Raw genomic sequence first — 17,963 nt, forward strand, 5'->3', positions numbered from 1 at the left:
ACAGAGGGCTTTAAGACCTTCCTGGTGGGGGATGGAGGTGTTGAGTGACTGGACATGTTAAAAATGAGGGAGTGGGGGCCTGGAAAAGGGAAGTCGTTGAAGAGACGAAGAGCATGTGAGGTGTCTTGGACATTGGTAGGGACGGATTGGACCAGCGGGGATAGGATCGAGTCGAGGTACGAGGAAATTAATTCAGTGGGACATGAACAAGCAGAAACAATGGGTCTGCCAGGACAGTTCTGTTTGTGGATTTTGGGGAGAAGATAAAATTAGGCCGTGCGGGGCCTGGGAACAATAAGGTTGGAGGCTTTAGAGGGCAGAGAGCCGGAAGTAATAAAATCAGAAATAGTGTGTGATATTAAGGTCTGGCGCTCATCTGTGGGGTCCAAGGATAAGTAGGAGGAGGTGTCTGAGTAGTTGCTTGGCCTCAGCCCGGTAAAGGTCAGTGCGCCAGACTACCACGGCACCTCCCTTATCGGCAGGTTTGATTATCAAGTCAGCATTGTTGCAGAGTGAGCGGAGGGCTGTACGTTCAGGGGGGGGGGAGAGGTTAGAGTAAGTAAGGGGAGTGGAAAAGTGAAGGCGGTCGATGACCCACCGGCAGTTGGAAGTGAAAAGGTCTGAAGAAGGTAGACGACCATCTGGGGGAGTCCAAAAGGATGGGGTCTGGTGGAGATGGGAGAAGGGGTCATCACTGGGTGGTGAGGACTCCTTCCCATAGAAAAAGGCATGGAGGCGGTTGTGTCGGAAGAAGAGCTCTACATCGTGGCGGACCCGGAACTCGTTGAGGTGGGGGCGGAGGGGAACAAAGGTGAGGCCTCTGCTGAGGACAGACCGTTCCGTATCAGAAAGGGTGAGGTCAGAGGGGATGGTGAACACACGGCTAAGGAGGAGGGTGGGGTCGGAGATTGTAGGTGTTCAGAGAGGGGGGCATGAGGACTATTATATGGGTGGAGAATAGCTGGGGCCACCTGGTTAAAAGGGGATGGGGAAGAACCAGTGGAACCCCCATTGAGGTTCCCTGTAGGAGGGGGGGAGCAGTAGGGCCCAGCAGAGTCAGACCACATGGGGTGGAAGTCTGCATTGTAGAGGCTGTGGGCCCGGTCCTGAGCCTGGGACTCAGGTAAGACGACGGCTGCGGCCTGCTGGTGGGCGGTGGAGAGGCGAGGGTCGCTGGTGGAGGCCCGCGGGGGCTGGCGTCTGGGTAAGCGGACGAAGCATCGGTAGTCCCGGTCAGCAGATGGCCGGGGAGGCGGCAAGGGTTCACCAGCAACTTATTCCATACACCCACCGCTCTCTGCATGCAAAGGTTGCCTCTCAAGTTCCTATTAAATCTTTCCCCTCTCAACTTAAACCTATGTCCTCTGGTTCTTGATTCCCCTACTCTGGGTAAAAGACTGTGCATATACCCAATCTATTCCTCTCATGATCTTATACACCTCTATACCATCACCCCTCATCCTCCTGTGCTCCAAGGAATAAAGACCTAGGCTGCTCAACCTCTCCCTATAGTTCAGGCCCTCAAATTGTGGCAACATCCTCGTAAATCTTCTCTGCACTCTTTCCAGCTTAACACCATCATTCACATCGTAGTGTCCAAAACTGAACACAATACTTCAAATGTGGTCTCACTAACATCATGTACAATGGTAACTTAATATTCCAACTTCTATACTCAATACCCTGACTGAAGAAGGCCAATGTACCAAAAGTCTTCTTAAACACCTTAGCTATCTGTGATTTCACTTTCACGGAACTATGTAAATACACTCCTACATCTCTCTGCTTTACAACACTCACCAGGGCCTTGCATTCAATGTGTAGGCCATGCCCTAACTTGACTTCCCAAAATGCATTACTTAATGCATATCTGCAATAAATTACATTAACCCTTCCTCAGCCCACTTGCCCAACTGATCAAGAACCTGCTGTAATTTTTCACAAGCATCTTCACTATCTTTGATACCACCCACTTTAGGGTCATCTGCAAACTTACTAATTCTGCCTTCTACATTCTCATCTAAATCGTTGATATAAACCACAAACAACAATGGGCCCAACACTGATTCCATAGGCACACCACTTGTCACAGGCCTAGAGTCTGAAAAATAACCTTCCACCATCACCCTCTACTCCCGTCAATGAAGCCAATTCAGTATCTAGTGGGCTAACTCCGCCTGGATACCATGTGAGATTGAGATCTAACCGTCCAGTACTGACATAACTACATTCCTGTAGAAGAAGGGTCTTGACCTGAAACTTCACCCATTCCTTCTATCCAGAAATTCTAGGTAATTAGCAGGTACAGCCTGAGGTAAATTATAATCATTCTTTCTGGGGCAAGATCTCAGTTTTCTTCTTCTGCAATATGTTAGCTTCCAGAAAGGACCAAATTCCAAAATCGAGAAAGTCTTGAAAGTCTTGAATATTCTGCCTAAAATAAAGGTTTAGAATCTGGACATGATATATTGGATCTACTGTATTTGATATTCATCATCAATATCCACAATGTTTCATGAGCACAATGCTGATCGTAGCTGTGTGATCAGGAGAAACACGAAAAGCTTTCTTTATATGAGAAGCAGAAAAATAACAAGCCTTCTTCATCATATAAGTAATAATGAAAGAAATTAGTTTTAAATCATCTTAACATGGTGTCAGTTTATGACACACAGCTGCCATAACTACATTAAATTACTGTCTAAATTATTGAGTATGTCTGCCTAACGGAACAATTACAGAAATGGATTTCATTAAAGATTTATTGATTCTAATCATAAATTACAACTTTCTATTTATTGCTAGTAACAGTGGGAGCAATCACTGAAATATATCAATTTCTTATTCAAGATCTAACTGTTCTCTTCTTATACTATTGATTAACATTGCTTGCACTTATTTCTCTTTATAGTGACTCGTCATTTATACATGCCTACATACTGCTCTGAGAAATCCATTACCATGATTTTCCCTCAGTCAGAACATCTGTACTCCGTAATTGAAGTAAAATGAGTTCATTCTGAAGCTACAGGCTTCACACAACTTGCTATAAATGTCAAATGCAATCCAATTTGAATTTGCTTGTCTCTTGTAAACAGCATCGGGTCAATCCAACTGTGGATTCAGGATAATTGCTGACGGTTAAAAATAACCGAAACTGACAATATTTGTTAAAATACACAAAAGTATATTTCTACCGATGCAGCTGTGAATATTTGAGTTCAGTTTGAGTTCAGTTTATTGTCACGTGTATCAAGGTACAGTAAAAGGTTTTGTTGCATGCTTACCACACAGCGGAAAGACAATACATGATTACAATTGAGCCATTCCCAGTGTGTATTGATACATGATAAAGCACAATACTCTTCTAAATTTTATAATTAATTAGTAATGCAAACTCCTGCTTGTCCCATCTGAAATATTTGGAAGTCAGAGCGAATATGATAATCTGAACTCATTCGGCGTCAAAGTTTTCTAGGTTAGATGCAGTTTAACATACACTTCATGTCAATATGGCAGAAGGCTTTGGACCTTTTGCCTGACAGGCTCAGCATTGCTGATCAAGGGAGCCACGTTTGACTGTTCTCCCACTCCTGCACAAAATAACAGTCACGGTAAAACTATTTCTCCCTTTCAACAACCCAACAGCATGAACAGTGAATTCTCCAATTTAGGTAACATCCCCCCTTCCCCCTCCCTTTCCTGCATTCACCCACCCAGCTCAGTTGCACCTGCTTCTCCCATTATCCCACCTAACCCTACCCCTTTCCCCTCCCCCCAGATCCCGTTCCATCTATATCCCTTCCTCTGGCTTTACATTTCACGCACCTTCTCTCCTTATCTGACACCCTTTTGTCTCCTTTTCATCTCTACCCTTTGTTCATCCACCTGCCAATAAAACACCCCCCACTTGTTTCGCTCCTCGAGCTGTTTTGGATTCCACACACCCAGCATACTGATCTCTGACATTTGACAGCATCCATCCCTGCCCCTGCACATTTTGCTCTATCTACATCAATTTTATTCTGTCTATGCTTTTGAAATGCTGCACAAACCCCCACACAACCCCTTTTCATTTGTACGATATACGCATCTTAGTAATTTCTACATCTTCAGTCCAAAGCAATATTTCACTTTGTTTTGGATCTCTCTCCTATTGTTCTAACTCTCTCTGATGCTTTGCTCTCATAGGTATCCACCCAGCCCTTTGATATGCCTCTGCTGCTAGCCCATGCTAGGCTTCATGACCTTTCAGATGCACCGAGTTGCCCTCTGTGTCTTACTTAGTTTCCTTTGGCAGTCTTTTCAAAACACTCATTGGTATCAGCTTACAAATGGCAATGCACCGGCACTTGACTCTCCTTTCACCTACCTTTCTGTCTTGCATGCCTGGTATGGTGTAATTCAGAAAAATATTATAATATTCAAAGCATTAGTGTAGTGGCTATCTGAATATAATCGGACTTCATCTAAAGAGGTTGGTGCTCACCTGTGATCTGCGATGATAACCCATATATAGTTCTTTCAACAAGCAGTGCTTGAGGGCCCACTGTTCAAAGATTTTTTACATTCACTTAAACTAATTAAGTAATTTAAGCCCCTACTGGAAGAAAATGTAGCAGCTATCAACATTTAATTTGTATTGGGCTAAAAGGACCACAACTTGTCTATGTTTCGTGGTAGACAACTTTGGAGTCTTCTTGGGAGGGAACAGTTTTCTGTATAAATAAAACACTTGAATGACCAAAGAAATTACTATGTTAAAGACAGCCCGAAACAAACTGACTCATGAAATTGGAGAGAGTTTGGAAGAAATATTATGTTTGTACGCTTACTGTGAAACTGTTTCATTCAGTTCAGCAAAATTCTCCAATGTACTGTTACATCAGTGTAATTGTTACATCCCTTTCATTTGTACATTTAATTCTTAATTTTCTATCAACATTGTACAGGGGTTTGTCCTTCAGTATTCTTGGAGATAGTTTCCTTAAAACTACTCAGTTTAATAGATGTGCTTTTTTTTCAAATTCCTCTCTGACATTCCTTCCCTTTCTGTCAAGCCTGGCATTAGTGTCTGACAATAGTGCTCTGAAAGGATCAGATTGACTTGAACTCAAATTTTTTATCCATCAGACTGTGGAAGCATTTTGCCTTCCCTGGAGGGTTTTCCAAATCCAGAAATTGTTGGCATGAAACCACATTTGACTGTTATGTCAAATAGACACAAAGCTGAAAAGAAAAGTCCATTCAACTGGAACTTATTAAATGCACAACAGCATACAGGCAATACAGTGTACAGTACAAAATTGTGTCCCTTGAAAATGAAAACAAAAGAGAACGAGTATACTGACCTATCCAAGCTCCCAACTCTGGCAACTATGTATAAGAGACTTCCAACAGCAAGGCTGCCCAGTAAAAAGAGCTTCTGTCTCAGCAACACCTGCTGTTTGAATAGCATGGCCCTCCATCAATCTTCAGGACTGCTTCTTCAGCCTGCAATGACCAGACAGTAAAAGCACCTGTCAGAAAAGTGAAAATTCATGAACTGTCTTTAATTTGAAGTCAGTTGATCAATCATATGGTTTTCAAAGGTTAAGTAAGCATATACTTTTTTGTTGAAAAAAGGAACCCATAGATAATCCATTACATCAATATGTTACTGCCACAATGAAGAATAATGATTTAGTGTAAAGGTTTCCAGAAAGTTCACTCATCAGTTTACTTTAACAATATTGAAGAATGGTAATTTGCAAACGTTCTCTTTCAGTTACCCTCAGCAATCATTTTGTTTTTTTTGTGCTATCTCTATACCAATAACTAACCCATATCTTTGACATGAGAAGGTTTTAATATTTACTATTTAATTAGCATTGGTTTAGATTGAAATCGTACATAGTTGCTATTATGCCAGACATTTGAAACACTTTGAACATCTTTCAAACTCCCTTCAAATTTACCAAATCGAACATTTTTTAATTCAGTTCTCATTGGAACAGACATTGAAGCAACGTGCATGTTCTATATTTCATCATTTGTTCCACCATAAAACATTCACAAACATAATATTTTACATTGCAAAATTTCTTGATGTACAGAAAAAGATCATTGACAAACCTATACTTTTAATGCCACTGCACACTTCTCTGTGCAGTTGAGACATTTGAGCAATGTGCCTTGTAGCATATCAGAAATGATTTGCATTGAACAAAATGCGACATTCCCCTACTGCTCTTTTGGCTTGTATTCGATAGGCTCCATCTGTTTTAACAGAGCATAATTTCTATCATCTTCAAGAGTGCAATAAGATTCCCATAAGATGTTCATTAAATTTTCCCTTCCTTCCCTCCAGAGGTATTTTTTGGCACATTAACATGCCTGCAGGAAGATGTAAGCCAATGTGATACTGGGCTTCTGCCACAGCGTTCTTTAAGTTGTAGCTAGAGACTGAGTGTAGGCAGATGCACGATCAATCTCCTTCCAACATTGTTTATTTCCTGTCCTTTAGAGAAGGGATATGGCTCAGATTTTCCTGCAGATGAGCAGCAGCAACTTGTCATTCACTGAGTGACAACAACCAGCCAACTCCCCATGACCTCCCAAAGTACAACCCAAACCCAGCCACCCAGATCATTTTGTTCATGTAATTTTCCTTGAGCACTTTATATAATGTATTATAACAAGAGACTTACTGAAGAAATGTGAAATCTATTTAATTTCAGTTCTCACCATTGCATGAACAGCTTAATGTTAAAATAATGGTAATCCTATTAGATTCTGCACTGGGTAATCTCTTTTATTTTCTCATCACTTACTTGAAGCAAAACTCTTCCTGGCTTCCAACAACCATCTATGATCTTCACAAAAGAGTAGTGGTGGCAGCAGCCTAGCACTTTAATTTAGCATTTATGAAGGTGTGTCATATACAGGAATCTGTTGCTGTGCTAGTTTATAATAATCAAATACTCTGAACATAATCCTCATCCCAATATAAAAAATGGAAGTCAATTGAATTACAATGTTATACTTTCTCTATCATAAACCTTTCTTTAGGCTTGAACAAAGTGCACTTGTGTAAATGAATGGCACCAGAAAAGAGAGCTTTGCACGATGCATTTTTATATAGATTCTTGCATGTTCCTCTCAGAATATCTCAGTGCATTTCACAGCCTATGAAGTACTTCTGGAATATATTTGTTATTGTGATGTGTGCGAACTAGCAACAAACCTGCACTGTACAAGCTCCCTCAAGCTGCAAAGTGATAACGACCAAAATACTTGGTTTGGATAAAAATTGGGCAATAAATCTAATTTTGGTTGATGGAAGTAACATTGAGTGATGGATGGGACCTAATATTGGCTGATAGGTGAGAAGGTAGCTCTCCCACTCTTCTTTTAAAAATGTTGATCTTTTACGTCCATGTGTGAGAGGACATTGAGTCAGGGTACAGCGATAGATTGGAATGGTGTTGTTTTCAGCAGTGTATGCCTCCCTTTGTCCCGCACAGTAATGTCAGCTGCATTGCGCTCAGTTCTCTTGAATTGCACTTGAACTTGTGTATGTTCTTCCTAACATTAGCTGTACAACAGATGGCAACACACTTGGCTCTCAGCCAAATTTATTCAGGATACCATTATACTCTTTACTCAGATGTGAGTCTTGATAAGTTGTAATATTAAGGCCATAATATTAATTTCACATACCATGTGGACAACTATTCTACCACTGATGCTTGAATTCGCATGATACCAAAGGCTGTCCGCTGACTCTCAGTCTGAAGAAAGGTCTTGACCCGAAACGTCACCAATTCCTTTTCTCCAGAGCTGAGTTTGAGTTTAGTTTATTGTCACGAGTATCGAGGTTCAGTGAAAAGCTTTTGTTGCGTGTTAACTGGTCAGTGGAAAGACAATACATGATTACAATCGAGCCATCCACAGTGTATAGATACATGATAAAGGGAATAATGTGAATAACATTTAGTGGAAGATAAAGCCAGTAGAGTCCGATCAGAGTAAGTCCGAGTGACTCCAATGAGGTAGGCTCCCCATCTCCCTCATTCTCTCAAAAAGGTTGATGAGGGCAGAGCTGTAGATGTTGTGTACATGGACTTCAGTAAGGTGTTCGACAAGGTTCCGCATGGTAGGCTGCTCTGGAAGGTTAGATCGCATGGGATCCAAGGAAAGATAGCTGAATGGATAGCAACTTGGCTCCATGGAAGGAAGCAGAGGGTAATGGTGGAAGGTTGTTTCTCAGACTGGATGCCTGTGACTAGTGGTGTGCCTCAATTTTCGGTGCTGGGCCCATTTCTGTTTGTCATCTACATCAATGATTTGGATGAGAACATACTGGGCAAATTTAGCAAATTTGCTGATGATACAAAAGTTAGTGGTTTTGCAGATAGTGAAGATGGTTGTGAACGATTGCAGCAGGATCTGGATCGATGGGCCAGGTGGGCGGAGGAATGGTTGATAGAATTTAATACAGAGAAGTGTGAGGTGTCGCATTTTGGGACATCGAACAAGGGCAAGACAGTAAATGGTAGGCCTCTGGAGAGTGTTGTAGAGCAGAGGGATCTAGGAGTACAGGTGCAAGGTTCCTTGAAGGTCGAGTCACAGATAGATGTGGTCAAAAAGGCTTATGGCACTTTGGCCTTCATCAGTCAGAGTATTGAGTATAGAAGTTGGGAGGTCATGTTGCAGTTGTATAAGACGTTTGTGAGACCGCATTTAGAATCTTGTGTTCAGTCCTGGGCACCATGTTATAGGAAAGATATTGTCAAGCTTGAAAGGGTTCAGAAAAGATTTAGAAGGATGTTACCAGGTCTGGAGGATGTGAGCTGTAGGGAGAGGTTGAGTAGGCTGGGTCTCTATTCCATGGAGCTCAGGAAGATGAGGGAAGATCTTATAGAGGTATACAAAATCATGAGAGGAATAGATCGGGTAGATGCACTATCTTTTGCCCAGAGTAGGGGAATCGAGGACCAGAGGACGTAAGTTCAAGGTGAAGGGGATAAGATATAATAGGAATCCGAGGGGTAACTTTTTCACAGAAAGGGTGGTGGGTGTATGGAACAAGCTGCCAGGGGAGGTAGTTGAGGCTGGGACTATCCCATCATTTAAGAAACAGTTAGACAGGTACAGAGGGATAGGACAGGTTTGGAGGGATATGGACCAAGAGCAGGCAAATGGGACTAACGTAGCTGGGGCATGTTGGCCGGTGTGGGCGAGTTGGGCCGAAGGGCCTGTTTCCACTCTGTATCACTCTATGACTCTGTGACTCTAAGCGCTGCATCCGGTCACTGTCTCTTGCTGCTGCTTCAGGAAATGCAACCTGTTACACACTGCGGCTCAATGAATAATCTTGTGAAATTCAGCCCTTCTATGTATCCTAAATTTATATTTCCTCACGTCCCCCATATCCCTTAATAGCTTTGATTAACAAGAGTCTGGCAATCTCAAATGAATGAATGATACGTTGATGTCACATCAGAAAGGAATTGATTAGAAATGAGGAAAACCTATTTCCAGGGGAAGCAATGGGGCTGATGAAGAGCTGGCATGATGAACTACATGGCATTTCAATGAGATGTATTAAAACTATGAATCTATGATTCCAACACATGAAAAGATGTTGTAGGTGACAGGTGAAACAGTATGAACACTTTAGAAGTTCAAAGTACTACTAGAATATATTCTATATTAGAATATCATCATAAAGAGAGCCACATATTTAACAATATTGTACTACAATAATGCATTGGGGAACAGATGATCTGAAGAAGGGTCTCAACCCGAAACATTATCCATTCCTTCTCTCCAGAGATGCTGCCTGTCACCTGTCCTGTTGAGTTACTCCAGCTTTTTGTGTCTATTTTCGGTTTAAACCAGCATCTGCAGTTTCTTCTAACAGATAATTTAACTAAGTTCATTGGATAAGATAGTTAAATTATTTTCTATAATGCAAAGAAATCTCGATACCCAGGAGTAGACACACAATGGTGAACACAAACTGTGTTTAACTTGCTGATGATTTTTCAGTCCCTGAAGCTAATTATTTTTTCTTCTTTGGACTTCACAAGCAGTATCTACAGAGCAAACCTTTCTTTCTGGGTGGCATCCATTTCCCTCAGTTTAGCCCAATCCTCCTGTGCTACATATATCTATTTAGACATGTTCACCAATTTATATCTAGCTAATGTCTGCTTTATCTTCTGCTTTCTGAATCCTTTGCCCTATCTGATAACAATTCAGGGTTCCGAATAAAGTTAACAAGGTGAAAAATATGCTATTCAGCTTTGCATTCTGATATTAAATTTTTCAGCGACAAGAATAATTGTCTAAACATTGTATAAAATTGTAAAAATATTTTACTTATGCTATTTAATAAAAACGGGAAGTCTAATTTTATGACACAACTAGACCTCCCCCTCCTCCCCCTCCCCTCCTCCCCCTCCCTCTCCCCTCCCCATCCCCTCCCCATCCCCTTTCCCTCCCCCTCCCTTCCCCCCTTATCCTCCTCCCTCCCTCCCTCCCTCCCTAGGAGATAGATTTAAACTGTAAAATGTGAATATGTGTATATATATGATATAGGGCTGTGTATATCGGGCTTAAAGGGCTATATGTACAGCCCTTAGAGCCCTATACATATGGATAATAAATGGCTTTCCAAATTGTATTCCAATATATTTTTAAAGAGTAAAGCTGAAATGTAATAATGAATTTTGAAATATTGGAATATTATGTAGATGTCCATTTTAATGACTTTAGCAGATTGTGTTTCTGGCTGCATCTCTTGTTCTTAAAACCATTTATTTTGAGTGTACAGAAAACTATGAATTATTCAGCTGCACAGTTTATTATTATTGATCAATGCACTTTTCACATGGGAACAATCATGGTCTTTGCATCAGGCCAATACCAAATTCTCAAATAAGTCCCCTACTTTGGTTTCCTCTTAGTGAAATAATGCATGCATTATTTATCAAAATTGCTCTTATTTGGCTGTCTTGAGCTTAACATTGCCCTTTGGACTGGCACCGATGTGTCTCTGGAGTGTGGGGCTTTCGATATTTTGTGCAGTTGCTTGAAAATAATCTGTTCAAATCAAATTTGTCTTCCATTAAACTGAAGCATTTATCTGAATAAAGTTTAATAACCCTACACACTAAATTACTTCAGCAGTACATGACTGCACAGGCTTTGGCTCCTTCTCTCACTATTGACATTTAGCTTGGCCTTGAGTCAAACCTTTATCATTCGAAGCTCAAAGCTGAATTTGAAAAGAATTGTACTGACTTGAATTGAAGAAATAAAGCTAATTCTTGAAAAAAGCAGAAAAATCTAAAAAAGCTTAAGTGGCTGTTAATTATTTTACTGATTTTTTTTGCTGAACTAATCCCAATCACAAACTCATCAACGTAATTCTGGATTTATCCATTTTAGGGAAATAAGGATGTGGCATCAGTTCATGGGATCATATTGCAGGGACTCTACTTTGTAATATTGGTCTCAACGCGGCTAGATTGTCTGCAAACTGATTGTTTGGCATGGTTTCCATCAATCTTAGATTTTAAGAACATCGGAAAATGGGCAGCTATTTCACCCTTTTCCACCCTTCCATGAAATCTATGCTGGTTTTTACCTTAACTCCACCTTTATGTCTTGGTTGAAGAATTAATTGTCAACAAAAAGTTATCAACCTCGGGTTTGAAATCATCACCGAATGTCATCTTCGCAGCTTTTGGTGGGACGTCGTGGGGAAGATGGATGGTTTTGTTTCTACGGATGAGAGTGTATGGAGCTACACCAGTCAACCACATAAATGGGATTATTAAAATGAAATTGCTTGAATATATTTGAACATTGCCTGTGAATATAATGTCTAATGTGTCAGAAAGCTCCACAACTACTATAGCTTCACTTCTTTGTATGTTCTGTGTAACGAAATAAATGCTCCGTAACCTGAATAGGATACAAAAATATAGTCATGTTAAATAGCTGATGGAGTTTTGTTGAAAGGTCTTTAAATAGAAACATTTCTCAGTCTACTGATGCCATCTGACCTACTGAGTGTGTCCAGCATTTTCTGTTTTGTAAAATAATAAATACATATAATAACTGATAAGAAACAGTTAGACAGGTACATGGATAGGACAGGTCTGGAGGGATATAGACCAAATGCTGGCAGGTGGGACTAGTGTAGCTGGGACAGATTGGCCAGTGTGGGCAAGTTGGGCCAAAGTAGCCTGTTTCCACGCTGTATCACTCAATGCCTCTATACACGCTTTCCATTTCTCATTACTATTTAATGGGCTCTGCTGAGAAACGTGTGTTGCTGTTGGACAACAGTAAGATCAGACTTGGAGACATACAAAACTGCAGATGCTGGAATCTTGAACAAAACAGAGTGCTGGAAATTTGGTCGGCACGGTAGCGCAGCGGTAGAGTTGCTGCTTTACAGCGAATGCAGCGCCGGAAACTCAGGTTCGATCCTGACTACGGGTGCTGCACTGTAAGGAGTTTGTACGTTCTCCCCGTGACCTGCGTGGGTTTTCTCCGAGATCTTCGGTTTCCTCCCACACTCCAAAGACGTACAGGGTATGTAGGTTAATTGGCTGGGTAAATGTAAAAAATTGTCCCTAGTGGGTGTAGGATAGTGTTAATGTACGGGGATCGCTGGGCGGCACGGACTTGGAGGGCCGAAAAGGCCTGTTTCCGGCTGTATATATATATATATATATGACCCGTCTTCTGTTTAGGTTTTCCGGGTCAGTCCTGACCTGAAATGTCGCCTGCCCATTCCATCCCCAGAAGCTGCCTGACCTGCTGAGTTTCTTCAGCACTCAGTGTTAAGGTCAGACCTGCTTGTGATCTTTCACACAGTTGATTGCAATGTAGAGTAGTTATTCTATTCCATGTTCCGTTTTGCCAGATGAACAGAGGGAAATGATTTCTGAAAGCCTGAAACTTGGCCTCATCAGCCACCTCAGAGTCCACAGAAATGGAGTGAAAGCAAGTCGACCTTGATTCTCAGGGAATTAAGGGTAAGCTGTTATCTGTGGAATGTGTCAGTCTGTTCAACAAAGGAAGCAAGAAAAATTGTTGAAAATAATTAGAAAGGGAGGGAAGTGTTCTTTCAAAAATCTTTTAAATGGTAGCCTTGGAGCTGCTGTGGAGCTGAACATTAATTAATGAGTTTATTGTGAAGAACTTGAACTCCCAGTCCCTGCATCATGCCAGCATGTCTGCCGTTGTGAGATGGATGAAAACGAGAACTAAAGGACAACAAATTAATTTACAAAACACATGAATTGTCCACCACTTACTTCAAGTTAATACTTCTAATTTTACAACTCTTGGTACATTACCCTTGCACCAAAGTGCCTCGTTTAAGAATTACGACTTTGCCTTGCATTACATTATAGCTGAGATTTCAGCACTGAATGTTAATCATTTATGGTGTGAAACCATTGTGCTTAAAGAAAAATGCAAACACATGCATTTTCTTCAGCTGTCTATTATGGTGGCAATTCACTTTAAATCAATACTGGACAGTACAGTCTCACGCTGCCACTCAGCCACTCTGCAAAGGGGTTTTTCCATTCATGTTTTAAATACATTTTATTAACAGTTGTATATGGGAATTCTAAATTTGAAAGCATTTCATGATGTGATTCATTCCGATTTTCTATGATGTTTATATAGTTTGTTTTATATTGATGCTAATTAATAAAGTAAGCTGTAACAAAACTGAAATTTTAAAAAAGTGTTCCTCACTTGTACTGTCAAACCAAGGTAAGGTTTTACCTGAATAAGGCTTAACAATGCTACCCTGAAAATTGCTCCAGCTGTCCCGGGGAGCCATGCGCGTGGCGGGAGTGTCCCGGGGAGCCGTGCGGGCTTGATCCACCTGCCGAACAACCATGCTGCCGACGACCAGAACGACGACCGAAGACCGGAACATGCCCTGGTAGGCCCGACTTGCCCTGCAGACCTCTCAGGAGACTGCGGTGAAGCCGGGTGGCGAGGCCTGTCTGAGCCGAAGGAGCCTCAGCAGTGACGGTGAAATATGAGGTGCTGTTCCTCCAATTTCCGGTGGGCCTCACTATGGCACTGGAGGACGCCCATGACGGAAAGGTCAGACTGGGAGTGGGAGGGGGAGTTGAAGTGCTCAGCCACTGGGAGATCAGGTTGGTTAAGGCAGACTGAGCGAAGGGGTTGAGCGAAGCGATCGCCGAGCCTGCGTTTGGTTTCGCCGATGTAAAGAAGTTGACATCTAGAGCAGCAGATGCAATAGATGAGGTTGGAGGAGGTGCAGGTGAACCTCTGTCTCTCCTGGAAAGACTGTTTGGGTCCTTGGATGGAGTTGAGGGGGGAGGTAAAGGGACAGGTGTTGCATCTCCTGCGGTTGCGGTTGCAGGGGAAAGTGCCCGGGGATGGGGTGGTTTGGGTAGGAAGGGACGAGTGGACCAGGGAGTTATGGAGGGAATGTTCTCTGCAGAACGCAGAAAGGGGAGGGGATGGGAAGATGTGGCCAGTGGTGGGGTCCCGTTGTAGGTGATGGAAATGTTGGCGGATGATTTGTTGCTCAACGCCTTCGCTCAGTCCACCTTAACCAACCTGATCTCCCGGTGGCTGAGCACTTCAACTCCCCCTCCCACTCCCAGTCTGACCTTTCTGTCATGGGCCTCCTGCAGTGCCATAGTGAGGCCCACCGGAAATTGGAGGAACAGCACCTCATATTTCGCTTGGGCAGCTTGCAGCCCAGCAGTATGAACATTGACTTCTCCAACTTTAGATAGTTCCTCTGTCCCTCTCTTCCCCTCCCCCTTCCCAGATCTCCCACTGTCTTCCTGTCTCCACCTATATCCTTCCTTTGTCCCGCCCCCCTGACATCTGTCTGAATCAAGACTATGGATTCTTTGCTTCTTTGTATTTGCATTGGTCTGTCTGGCCTTGGTTCCAATCCCTTTCACATATGTCTTTTGCTTGAATTTAAAAAGAAACTTTTACAGCCTTAAATTGAAAACTGAAAAAGTGACTCTTCTAAAGGTAGATACTTCAGATTTTTACTACAAATGGGGTTGATTGCACAATACTATGACTGAGGCTTCCGAGTTTCAATTTAAATTGAATTTGTAATCATTTGATTATAGCTTCTCTGCCGCAGAAACTATAGGATTAATGTTTAAACAAAATCCTTTTTCATAGATATTTTCATGATAAAACAAACCACTTTCTTTTTGATAAAGTTCTTCCCTTCAGCTTGTTCATCTATTTTCTATTTTGTGTGATAGGGAAATACCCAATAAGATAGTTATCTTTTGTTTATTCTGACATTTATCTTTTTTGTTCTCCTTCATAAAGAATAAAATTATTCAGTAGCAATTTGAATGCAAATTTCATCCATAATTCAGCAATGTCGCACCAATCATATTTGAAGTAAAAATTACAGAGTTCTTGACATTGCATTATGAGTAAGTATGCCACTGGAGTAGCAGGCACACACACTTACCTGCAGCATGCACACACACACGCACACGCACTCACACATGTGCATGCTCAATCACGTGCAAGGTCACACGCTCACATGCAAATGAATGTCTCGCAATCTTAAGTCACTTAACATTGGCACAGTGGCTCAGCACAGTGGCACAGCTGGTGGAGCTGCTGCCACTCAACGCCAGAGACCCTGGTTCGTACCTGACCTCGGGCGCTGTCTGCGTGGTGTTTGCACGTTCTCCCTGTGACCACGTGGGTTTCTTCTTGGCGCTCCGGTTTTCTCTCTTGTCAACATATGTTAATTGGCCTATGTAAAAATTGCCCCCATGTGGTATTTGATGAGAAAGTGTGAAAGCATAGAACTAGTGTGAACTGGTGATTGATGGTCGGTGTGGGCTGGTTGGGCAAAGGTCCTGATTCTGTGCTGTGTTATTATACTAAACTAAACTAAACTAAACTAAATTAAAATAAAATAAACAAAACTTTCATGAAGAGCAATACCACTAACAATAAAAATCCCAATAAGAGAAAATGGCAAACCATCCTCACAAGGATATTCCATACTTTCAAAACATATTAATATACTGGAACTTCATAAATTCTGTGAAACCGGCAGTGTCATCCACATTGATATTTCAAATAATTAATCCGCACAAGGAACAATTAAGAAGATCTATTTATTTATGATTTTGAGAACTGAAGAAATAATTGCAGGTAGGATCTACACTACAACAGACTGCGTTAAGGTTAATTGAGAAACACCGATGAAGCTTTACAAGTTTTGTTAAAAACCTACCATTTAATGCTTCTTGTCCAGTTGATTGCCATAGTTGAAATGGTTTGTATTTAATAAAAGGAAAGGTATCTTGACATTAATGACAGACAAGCTTACTGAATCTGTGCTTGACAACTTAATGTGTGTGTAGAATGGAACAAAACCGTGGGGTGATTCCTTGGGGAATGTGGGCCGACATCTTTTATTTCACAGCATGCAAATTACTATAATGTGAAAGCAAGATAATCACTAAAATTATTTAAGAAGTCTGAAAGGTATGCCTCCTCCTCAGATGAAGTGTCTGTCCATATTATTCCATGCAGTTTAAAAAAAACCCATAGAAACATAGAAAATAGGTGCAGGAGGCCATTTGGCCCTTCGAGCCAGCACCACCATTCATTGTGATCATGGCTGATCATCCACAATCAGTAACCTGTGGCTGCCTTCTCCCCAAAGTCCAGATACACTACATCCATTGGCTCCCCTTATCCATTTTGCTTGTTACATCCTCAAAAGATTCCAGAAGATTAGTCAAGCATGATTTTCCCTTGATAAATCCATGCTGACTTGGACCAATCCTTTTACTGCTATCCAAATGCGCCGTCATTACCTCTTTAATAATTGACTCCAGCATCTTCCCCACCACCGATGTCAGGCTAACTGGTCTATAATTCCCTGTTTTCTCCCTCGCTCCTTTCTTGAAATGTAGGATAACATTAGCTACCCTCCAATCCACAGGAACTGATGTTGAATCTATAGAACATTGGAAAATGATCACCAATGCGTCCACGATTTCTCGAGCCACCTCCTTGAGTACCCTGGGATAGAGACCATCAACTTGAAATCACTGTGAAAGTATTTGTCATGTTATTGGCCTTCTTTTCTAACACGCTTAAGACAAAACGTAGCAAGACTTGGTGAAGAATGAAACAGTGTCAGAATGCCAACTATTTATTAGATTTCAATTCCTGATGGACAATAATTGCAGGATCATGGAATGTAAAATAGTACATGACAGGAACAGGCCATTCAGCCCACAATATCCATGCCGAACACAATGCCAAATTAAATTAATCCATTCTGCCTGTGGATGATCTATATCCCTCCATTCCCTGCATATCCCCACCACTATCGTATCTGCCTCCACCAACATCTTTCAGGTACCCACAATTCTATCTGTAAAAGACCTGCCCCACACATTCCCTTTAAGTGTTGCCTCTTATCTTAAAGCTTAGGCTTTGTCATTTTGTGGGATGTGATATCTCAGCCAAACTAAGTTGCATAAAACCATAGAAAGAAGAATGTTCAGCTATAGTGCATTTGTGTCAACTATACTAAAATCATTGCTGTAGTCCCAGCTCTAAAAATGTTATGGTATCTGTCCAGATTATTCTGCATATATTGCATGGATATTGTATGAAGAAATACAGGTCAGGAACCAGCTTGGAAAAAGTAACAGAGTAGATAAATTCATAAATTATTGGAGCAGAATTAGGCCATTCGGCCCATCAAGTCTACTTTACCATTCAATCATGGCTGATCAACCTCTCCCTCCTAACCCCATTGTCCTGTCCATAACCCCTGACACCCTTACCAATCAAGAATCTGTCAATCTGAAGAGTTAACGCTTCAGACAAAATTCTGTCATTTCTGTCATTCAGAAGGAATAACAATCTTTTACAGTGCATTC

The 17,963-nt window shown here is 41.5% G+C and overlaps 1 protein-coding gene across 5 annotated transcripts in view; it reads right to left on the reverse strand.

Annotated features, from left to right (window-relative positions):
- Window positions 1-17,963, reverse strand: part of LOC144593677 (heparan sulfate glucosamine 3-O-sulfotransferase 5) — a 235,454-nt gene that overhangs the window by 15,348 nt on the left and 202,143 nt on the right. For 2 of the 5 annotated variants that reach the window (XM_078399618.1, XM_078399620.1), the window contains exon 2: window positions 5,352-5,493. In XM_078399618.1, coding sequence (XP_078255744.1) covers window positions 5,352-5,458 — 107 coding nt within the window. In that variant the 5' untranslated portion in view covers window positions 5,459-5,493. Of the gene's footprint in view, window positions 1-5,351; window positions 5,520-6,114; window positions 6,174-17,963 lie in introns of those variants that run through there. The other 3 variants (XM_078399617.1, XM_078399619.1, XM_078399621.1) reach the window with 2 other exon arrangements.

This window comes from Rhinoraja longicauda, chromosome 5, assembly GCF_053455715.1.
Source record: "Rhinoraja longicauda isolate Sanriku21f chromosome 5, sRhiLon1.1, whole genome shotgun sequence".
Lineage (NCBI taxonomy): Eukaryota > Metazoa > Chordata > Chondrichthyes > Rajiformes > Arhynchobatidae > Rhinoraja > Rhinoraja longicauda.